Below are 10,795 nucleotides of genomic sequence, written 5' to 3' on the forward strand. Positions count from 1 at the left end.
GTGTATCACAGATCGTGACAAGTACATTGAGATTCATGCAGCATCAGTGAGCTGCACAGAATTCAGTCGTTTCATTGTCAAGTGGTGTAACTGTATGAGCCACAGGAGGGCGCCAGTGGTAAATCCTTATTCTGATTTGAGCCTGGGATTCGCGCCCTCTGGGCCCAGTTTTTCAAAAGGTTATCTATGCGGAATTCGGTAGGATTAAATGCATAAAAATGGAATAAATAGAACGGTAGTCCCCATTCATGTCAATGATTTGTGAGTTCTGTTCATTCTATTTCTATGCATTTAATCCTATCCTATAGGCGAAACCCAGATAGATAACTTTGAAAAAACTGGGCCCAGGTGAGGCAATGTAGTCATAACAATCAATATGAAGTACAAATACATGTACACTTATCCAGTAATGCCAGATCAGAAAGGAGGGAAAGGGCTGGCAGATCAAGACTCAAGGATCACTTCTATTACAAATATAACACTTGAGCACTGCCTGAATCAATGTCATAAAACCATCTGAAGGGCTACATCCCAGGGTCCGGCTAACTAAGAAACTGCTCGAAATCCTTTCTGCCATCAAATAGTACTAACCTATACATAACAGCCAGGACAGCAAGGGCAGATGACACTTGTTCATTAGCTTTATTCTTTGGTTAATGTGAATATGGGCAACACATTTGACACAGAAGAATACACAATCTGACTATGAGTCAAGACCTAGCCTACATTCAGGGTGATATGACAGGCCCAGAGGCAGACGAGGAACACAATGTGATGCAACACTAAATAGGGCAGACATTTTACACAATTCAATTGGTCCAATAATATGGGATCACTAGCATGTGATACACTCCCCTTCTATGTCAACCAGGCTACAGAAAGGAGTGTATCATGGCTTAATTACTGTGTATAACAAACTTGAGTATATATAGCATACCCTACACTTAATAACTGACACGTCAATAAATGAATACAACGAAGTGAACACATTTTAAATGTAATCTCATAAAACATTTACATGTCTCCTGCTGGCATTGGAGGAGGCAGCACGTCCGGGTTCCGGGTCAGGCCTGTATCTCAACCAGCACACCAACCACGTCATAACAACAGAGAACATGGCCATGATGCTGGCTACAGACAAACAGATAGGGCCGACTGGAGACGGAGGGTTGTTGAAGTTATGCACGAATATGAGTCCCAGAAACAGCAGCACAAGCATGGAGACGAAGCCGAAAATGGCGCACACACAGCCGGTGGTTAGCACGATGCGCCTACAGTTCTGACAGCTCTCGTATCCAGCACCGTCGTAAGAGTTCGCAGCGGCATTACCTCCGACCACAGCTACAGACGGGATAGCCTGGTCCTGCGCAGCTACGGCTGCCTCGTTCGCCACCTCGCGGCGGTACGCGGCAGTGAGCGCTGGGTGCAAAGGAGGAGGATACGGTGGCAGGATGTCCTGCGGAAGACTGTCATCCTGGATGTAGAATGGATAAGCATCTGTGACTTTAGTGTTGTTGGGGAGGTTGTGTATCCTGTACTCAGGCACCGGGGTCCGGTGGCGACAGAGAGGGCAGCCGATGCGCCATCCTCGGTCCTCACGAAGGTGGAGAGTATTCAGACACTCCTCACAGAAAGTGTGCAAACATTCCAGAATTTTGGGCGTGCGACGGTCCAGGTCGAAGTAGTTGTAGCATATTTTACACTCATATTCCTCATAGAGGGAAACATCTTCATACACCTGCGCCCCGATTCCTTTAGTTCCTGCTACACTCGGCGCCTCTGCCATGTCATCCTCGAATGTTTACATGCTCAAAATAACTTCTGATGTGATCAAATGATTTCCACTGCCTCTCACTCGGGCTCACACAGACGCAGTCAGTTCCATCGCCGCCATTCTGTGTGGTTTTGTTATCATCAAATCCCGGAATAGAGATGTAATACGACGCAATAGGAATTTGATGAGGTAACGCTGGGGGTTTCCTAGCTGAGTCGGTGAAGAGGCGGCAGCAGTTTTAGCCCTCTCTCTCACAGAGGATAGGACAGAGCAGCATTCACGGTTCCCTTCCCCCGTTGCTGAAGCTCGGCATGAACCAGAATCTAGATTAGAGTCGTTCCCCCTGTAGAGCTGTTTGGTTCACAAGTCTGGGGCGCAACTGGGGTACTGCACAACCCAGAACAGTGCCAGATTAGGCTACATGATCAGATTATTCAGGTTTAAACCCGTTTAGATCAAAACCTGTTGCATACTTAAAGGAATTAACCCTTACTGCAAAACATCTAATCTATCCTCCTGCCAAGTATGTATTTGCGTAGCCTACAGCCTATCTGAACAAACAAAAACAATAGGCATATTCGTCGTTTTAGAGATAAGCCTACATCTTGTCATTTGAGTGAAATAGTTAACATCTGTATTGTGATCAGTCTGCGCACTGCTGTTTTAGACATTTCAGCACCACACTTAGTGGACAGCGCCAGTGATTCTAATCAGCACCATGCGACGACACCTCCCGCCTGCCACTCATCCCATCCAAAAAAACTGCTTACTCAAATTAGTTTTATGAGATTTTTGCACCCCTATCATAGTTTATTGACCAAAATGGGCAGCAAATAATAAAATAACTTATTTTTTAGCCAGTGCAGACAATCTGAACCAGTATCATAGCTAAAAACCGACACAAAGTGAGTCGATGTGGAGTGTTTAGAATGTGATTTCAGAATGTGCAGCGTGGGCTTCTCGCTGTCTGTGTGTATAGCCTGAAGATGCCTTATACTGCATCATATATACTTTAACTGTTTAATCCCAGCCCCAGGCTTTAGGTTACACTCAGACTTGGTTTGTTGTTCTGCACACACACACACAAACACCCATCCTAATCAATAAGTGTACATGTATGGATCATCAGGTGAATTTCATGTGTTGATATGTGATATAGATTAGACTGTATCTGACAAATGAGGTAAATGAACACCATACCTTCAATAAACATTTTTACTGATGTTCTCTTTATTGTATTTTGCCAAAATCAGTGCTGAATGCGCATCTCTTTGACATGATAATAGAAGTGAAAAATGATCATTAACCCTTGACCTGTCCGAGTTAACCCTTAGGTACAGATTTGTATTATGTTGTCAGTCAGTCAGCCTCCCTGTTAGCTAGGAGTGTTGGATCAAAGCACAGGTTAAGTGTTCAGTGTCTGACAGAGCCTCTGAAGGAATTGGTGTGTGTGATTGTGTTGCATATTCCATGGGAAGTTGTACATGAAGCTGATGTGTGTGTGTGTGTGTTGTACGTGAATGCATTACTTACGTACACGTTCATATACTGCATGTCTCTGTGTGTCTGAATGTAACCTACAGCCTGGGGCTGGGATTATACAGTATAAGCAAAACAGCTTTCAACTCAACTAGCACCACCACCTGCAATGTAGTCAGGCTACAAACAGCAGGACCTGGCCCCCCCTGTACCAACCCCATCTCATTTGGGATTAACTCTACCTCAGTTCACCATGGGGTTGTCTATGGAGGCCATAGTGGAGACCAAGGCTGATGACTGTAAGGGTTTGTAAGCACATAAAGTCCATCTTAAAACTGAGAAGTAGGAGGTGAGAACAAGGGGTGTAATAAAGGTCTTAGGCAATGGAGGAAGAGTGGGCCAGGACCTCCTCACTGCTCAGAACTAGGGTTCATCTGATGCATGTGTGTCAGATATAAAATTCTCTTCTACAGGGTTTTACAGGTGGATATGTATTGCTATAATCATCTGGCAACAATGTTGTTTCATTGTAAAGTGTGTTTTTTTTTCTCATGAATTTGAATAGATCCATTGTCTTCATTAATTACTCGACCAAATATCATTGTGGCCTCTCATGCTTGCTACGGTTACAACTAGTGAAATATTAATGAGACTGTGGAATGGGATCTCTTTCTCGCTCTCTGTGTGTGTGTGTGTGTGTGTGTGTGTGTGTGTGTGTGTGTGTGTGTAACATGATAGCAACGTTTCTTTAATGGAGGTAAATTATGGTCATTGAAAAAAAATAGCATTAGTTGAAGTCAAAATGTCTTCATCCATCTTGTGAAAAGCTATTGGATGAAAGGATCATAACAAATGCAGCATAAAGCAGTACATCTCCCTCTATTCTCCTATTATAGATCTCCATTGTCTCCAGGGGGTAACTGTTCCCCAAACTCTCATTTTAACTAGTCATCTTGCCTCCGAGTGATTCTGATATAGAACATGCCTGAAAGAATTCTGGCAACAAAGTGGGTATTTGTTTCCCGTTTGGTATTGTTTTAAGAGGAGACTGGGCTGGGTAGTTAAAGTCTGTCTCTTTCATGTCCCTCAAAGGGGCTCCTTCACTTGGTCATCCAGCCAGTGAAAAATGGCACTTAAATGCCAACGTGACAAAAGCGTGAGAAAAAAAGAGAGGGTGCCAGGCTACTGGGCTGCCACTGGGGAGCCATAGACAACACGGTGTCTGGGAAAGGGGGCTTCGTTTGGGAGAGACTGCAGGGCTTAAAGTTAAAGATTACTTTGAAATCTGCACTCCATCTCCTCTCTGTCCTCCTCCCTCTTTCCCTCCCTCCATCAGCCACCCTCTCTGAAAAATAAATCTGCCGCCAGAGAGCAGGGGATGAGCCAGGAGAAGATCCTCTTTAAGATGACAGAGAAGGATCCTTTTGTTCCCCTAATCCTCCTCGCCCCTCTTATCCCCCTCCTTACACCCCTCCCCTCCCCTTGGCACATTTGAAGCCCAACTGGACGTCAAAGGGGTTGCATGCTCAGGCAGGGACTCAATGGTTACATTTTTCATTCTACTTCATCACTCAGAAGAATGGGATAATCTCTCCCCTTGTTTTTCAAGGGTAACAGACACAAATTGCTGTATTTGGGACTTTAATTGTTTATCTTCATGATTCTGAACTGCTCTCAACTGGAGCTGGCAGTTTACCAGAATTTAGCCAGCATTTAAGTTAATAAGAGCTTGATCTTTGCAGTCTTGCTATGGAAACCATACAATCATCTCTTTAACGCTGCCATAGCAACCACAATGAGAAACGTCACCCCAATATCTTGTAATGTAATCTAATTCCATTCATTCATACAATTCCCCATTGACACTTTACCATTCATCATATATTATGGAGGGTATTAGAGAAATGACTAAACACAAGTGATGACATGGGTCAATATTGGTGCTGCTCAGAGTGACTCCCAAGGGAGAGTCTGTCAGCTAGTCTAAGCCTGTCAGGGAGAAGAGGTCATCACCTATGGTTAGGTCTCAGGATACTATGCATTTCCCTCTCTTCCTTTAGGGTCACCACTAAGTGTGCGCCGGTGTCATTATCAGATTGGACACACATATTTACAGAGGAGATGAAAGTGCTTCCTGGGTTTATAACATCTGCCCTCTGATGGTTGGTGAATCATCTTGATGACCTAGATGAGAAAGGAATAGCCTGAGGACATCTATTACTGCCTCCTTGTACACACAGATGCTGTGTGTGTGTGTGTGTACTAACATGTGTGTGTCCATTGTTTACATGAGTATGTTGGGGAACCTAACACCATTAGACACATGGTCAATATACACCAAGTGAAAGGATGATCGTCCTTGCTTTAATAAGCATGCCAATACCCTGGAGATTTTTGGCTGTACTGAGTGGATATCATCAGTCCAGGGTCAGGGGGTCAAGAGGGGCTTACCTGGCCATTTCTAAGGTGAGCATTCGCTCTGTAGCTCTCTCCACATGCGAAAATCCGAATTAAATTTCACATTTCCTCTTTCACTCCCTCTCTTTTGTATTACAAAACTATTTTCATAGTTGTAGTACTCAAGGCCGGTCTCGAGACCATATATTGAGTGTCTTGGTCTTGTCTCGGTGTCGGATACATGTGTACTCGGTTTTTACTCGGTCTCAGACAGTGAGGACTCGTAATTTCTTCCCGAGACCAGCGGAGTAAAGAACTCATAATTATCAGCTTCCATTCAGTCAGCGCATAAAACCGCTTCGCCAGGCCAAATATATACACTCCTTTCTTGAATCATTAATACAGTATCTTAACGGCCTTTATATCTTTTATAAACATGTTTGCGCAGTGGCGAACCTATAGGCCTTCAGTGTGTGACAGGTTCGTGATTCTGAAAGGACAGCAACCGTAATACCAGCGCACTCGTGTACGATAGCGCACTCTTTGTAAAACAAACAGAGATCCCATTCCACAGTGTAGTGGAGACTATACGCAGGTATAAACCATATGCCCAGTTTCCTTTCAGTCTGCATTGCGTATACAAACTTCTTAATCCCTACTGATGCTTATCAAAGTTGAAGTCGAGGTATAGGACTTATCAATGATGTAGTAAAATGGAGAAACCATGCACAAATTAGCGTATACAGTCGTAAATCACGTGAAATATATTCACATGCGCTCCGAACACAGCCTAATTTCAGTGGAATATTATCTGCAGGCAGCATGAGTGTGCAGCTCTCAGCTGTTTTTTGTTGGCATAGAGCAGCTCACAGAAGAATGACATCCGTAGCCGGTAGGGTAGGAAAGACGTTTCAACTTATGATATTTACCATTAAATGCTATCTAAGATAATAATGACTATGCAAACCAGGTATTGAAAAAGTCTGAAGTGTTGGTTAGTAGGCTATTTGTGATGCGCAATTGTCATCATGCACCAGGGGCGTAGACATGGGTGGGCCTGGGTGGACAAAGGCCCACCCACTGGGGAGCCAGGCCCTGACAGGCCCACCCAATCAGATTGATGTGGTTTAAGCATTGTTGTGGACTTAGACCATCACATTTTTGTATTTTTTTCTTTTAAAAAACATGATTTTGAGAGTGAAAATATGAAAAATCTATAGGAAAACTGCTGGGCTGCCTTTCCTTCGCTGGGCCAGCCAATTGGAAACTTTTTGGCAATATTTGAGTATATCCACTTCTCCAGGCACCACTACACCCTGCATAGGGCAGATGGGAAGACAGCAGTCACACACAGCATGATGTTAAAGGATAAGAAGTCCATAAACTCTGACATAATAAGCCAGTAGGTCCCAATCATAAGAATACAAAAACACAATCATTAGGCATTTCCCAATATTCGTTTGCTGCCTCCATTCAGGATGCACCGTTTCAGTTTCAATGACTCAATATTCTGAACAAAAAAACCAGACAAATGTAACTAAGGCTGGGAATGTCAATTTCAATCAAACTAGCAAGGGCAATGATCACGAGTCAGTCATAACGTGGCTAATAGGCTAGCGTATCTATTTATATAGCAAGCTAAAAACACGGAGCCTAACGTTAGCTAGCTAGCTATCTCCTAGGAGGATGTCATGTCATTGGAGGAGTGGGTGAGTGACTGGCTTTTAGCTATACACAGCTAGAGATGCAGGTGTACTTTGGTTAGCTAGTTCAAGAATCTATTGCATTTGCAAAATCACTCTGCCTATCTACTCCGATTTCAGAGCACTCTCATCTGAATGTGCCAGAGTGCAGAATAACTGATGAACTTACGAAAACGCAACACCCGCTGAATATGACCGGTGTGAGTAAACTTAGACAAAAAAAGTAATTGTTAGTCAAGAACGCTCTACATAACATGTAAACAGCCTAACCAGCTCTGCTACAACAAGTATTTTTTTATTATTATTTTTAAATGTAACCTTTATTTAACTAGGCAAGTCAGTTAAGAACTAATTCTTATTTACAATGACGGCCTACACCGGCCAAACCCGGACGACGCTGGGCCAATTGTGCTGGATGTGATACATCCTGGATACCAGGGTGTCTGTAGTTACGTGTCTAGCACTGAGATGCAGTGCCTTAGACCGCTGCGCCACTCGGGAGCCCAAAATGGTCAGAGTGAGGTGCTCTCTCATTTGTATCTGGAAGTAGCTAGCTAGCAAGCTAGCCAACTTTAGCCAGTTAGCTTGCGTGCTTAGTTGGGACAAGCTTGCATTGGCAGGCAAGCTGCAGAAAGACGAGGAGGCTACAATTCCCCATCGTTTATCAGTGAAATTTTGACGGCCAACTAGCTGAAAAAGTTTGAAAGGGTTTATCTAATGTTCCATCATTATATTTGAGCTCATCTTTTTTATTTGACCCTTACTTTACCAGGTAAGTTGACTGAGAACAGCAACAACCTGGAGATTAGTTACAGGGGAGAGGAGGGGTGGATGAATGAGCCAATTGTAAACTGGGGATGATTAGGTGGCCATGATTGTATGAAGGCCAGATTGGGGATTTAGCCAGGACACCGGTGTTAAAACCCCCCTACTCTCACGATAAGTGCCAAGGGATCTTTAATGACCTCAGAGAGTCAGGACACCTGTTTAACGTCCCATCCGAAAGATGGCACCCTACACAGGGCAATGTCCCCAATCACTACCCTGGAGTATTGGGATATTTTTTTAGACCAGAGGAAAGTGTGCGTCCTACTGGCCCTCCAACACCACTTCCAGCACCCTCTGGTCTCTCATTCAGGGACTGACCAGGACCAACCCTGCTTAGATTCAGAAGCAAGCCAGCAGTGCGGTATGCTGCTGGCATCTTGCCCTGGCTAGCATTTGTTGTTCTTGTTGATGTGCATAACTGAGGGAGAGAGAGCCTACCTTTTCATGGTGTGGTTGATCAATAGGACTGTAAAGTTCCCAAATGTAACATGACTCCTGTGGTGTTTACATATTTGCAGAAATCCATTCAGTTGTATTCTGTGGCTTTTAGCTAATGCGTTCTAATGATATAAAGTCGCGCTGTTGCAACTGCCTGTAAACACAGTCCAGTTCATAGTAAATGATGACAGGCCCTACTGCCTGTAAACACACAGTCCAGTTCAAAGTGAATGATGCCAGGCCCTACTGCCTGTAAACACACAGTCCAGTTCAAAGTGAATGATGTCAGGTCCTACTGCCTGTAAACACACAGTCCAGTTCAAAGTGAATGATGGCAGGCCCTACTGCCTGTTAACACACAGTCCAGTTCAAAGTGAATGATGACAGGCCCTACTGCCTGTAAACACAGTCCAGTTCAAAGTGAATGAAGGCAGGCCCTACTGCCTGTAAACACACAGTCCAGTTCAAAGTGAATGATGACAGGCCCTACTGCCTGTAAACACAGTCCAGTTCAAAGTGAATGAAGGCAGGCCCTACTGCCTGTAAACACACAGTCCAGTTCAAAGTGAATGAAGGCAGGCCCTACTGCCTGTAAACACACAGTCCAGTTCAAAGTGAATGATGGCAGGCCCTTGTGGCAAATGGCTTGTTTGTATAAATGCCTACTATAGCTCTGATTGGCTATAGCGCACCAGTCTGTGTAGACTCTGGTCCTGGACAAGACAGATGTTTTTTTTTCTCGGTTTTATTTACCTCAGTGTCTATTAATTGTCCAAACCCATGGCCGCTTCCTACTCTATATTGCTATAGAATTTTCACAAATGCCTTAGTGTACTTAATTCCCAAACCTAAGAATTTATGAAGATGACCATATCTGAGTGGTCACTTGTCAGAAAATGATTGAAAAAGTGTCATATTCTTCCTGGGGATGTATATAAACAGATTTTAATAAGATTTCATATTGCTAACATGCTGTCAGTTCCACTTTACACGCAACAATGTTTCACACACAAGTTATTTTCAAAGAGAGGGCTAACAACAGCAAGGGTGCTGCAATTTAAAAAAACAAAACAGTTCCACTCACCAGATGATTATCATTTGAAACTTAACTTCTTGTTGAAAGATATTCTTGAAAAGGGAGAAGCTAAAAAATGTGCATCAACATCCTCTTTGGCAACACCTTCTGTAGTTGCTGCAAACTAGCCGACAACAAAAGCTAGCTAGCTAGATCATGGGAAAACTACCGCTATTGCGCTGTGACCTGTTGGCCTTCAAGAAGGCAAAAGTTTCCATAAGTTTTGGTAAAAGCGGTCCCATCCATTAAGTCAAAATGTGATTGGTTGATTAACTGTCACTCCACAATGTTCCCCTATACAGTTGAATGGCAGATGCCTTTATCTAGCTTTTGACGGCCTAGCCAATGGCTGATATAGCTAGCTAAATGTATCTCCCCAGAGACCAGCAAAGAGAAATTCTGATTGGATATTTTTTTGCGCTTCAGTGTTAACCCTTTCCTTTCCAACAAAAACTGAAGTGATTAAATCAGAACATCATTAAAAAAACATATATATATATATATATATATATATATATATATATATATATAAAAAATTATTATATTATTATAATAATTATTTTATGAATCCTTAGAGCTTTTCTGAAGGCGTAGAAGGCCCAATGTTCCCCACTGTGTTTGGGTTAGTAATAATTTGTAGAGTGGTTCTATTTTCCCCCAGGATGCATTTATTCTGTATTTTGAATGTCTAAAGAATCCATATGTTGTTCTGAAATATGAACACAGAAATACTGGACATTTTGAACACTTATTATTGAATTGGACTCTGGTCTCGGTCTTGACTCAGTCTCGGACCCCTTGTCCCCCCCCCGTCTTGGTCTTGGAATCGGTCTCACTTTAGGTAGTCTCAAACACAACACTGCCTATTTTGCTTTATCACCCATCCTCTCCCCTCTCTCTTCCATCATCTCTTTTTTTACTGCTTCCCCCTTCTACTTCCTCTCTCCCAGCATGAACCCCTCCCTGTCTTTCTTCAGGAGCCACCCTGCAGGATGAAACCCCAGCCTTACTGGGGGAAATGAGGGGAAGAAAGGGGAGAGGAAGAGGATGGAGAAAAGAAGAAGAGGGAGAGAGGAGAGTGGAGAGGAGGATGAGAGGAGC

The 10,795-nt window shown here is 43.4% G+C and overlaps 1 protein-coding gene across 1 annotated transcript; it reads right to left on the reverse strand.

The window, feature by feature from the left end:
- Window positions 1–619: 619 nt before the first annotated feature.
- LOC123741618 (E3 ubiquitin-protein ligase rnf152) lies at window positions 620–2,192 on the reverse strand. Its single transcript, XM_045714628.1, has one exon. It carries the CDS (start codon window positions 1,784–1,786, stop codon window positions 1,004–1,006), a length of 783 nt encoding a protein of 260 aa, XP_045570584.1. The 5' UTR covers window positions 1,787–2,192; the 3' UTR covers window positions 620–1,003.
- Window positions 2,193–10,795: the final 8,603 nt, after the last annotated feature.

This window comes from Salmo salar, chromosome ssa03 (genome assembly GCF_905237065.1).
Source record: "Salmo salar chromosome ssa03, Ssal_v3.1, whole genome shotgun sequence".
In the NCBI taxonomy this organism is placed as follows: Eukaryota; Metazoa; Chordata; class Actinopteri; order Salmoniformes; family Salmonidae; genus Salmo; species Salmo salar.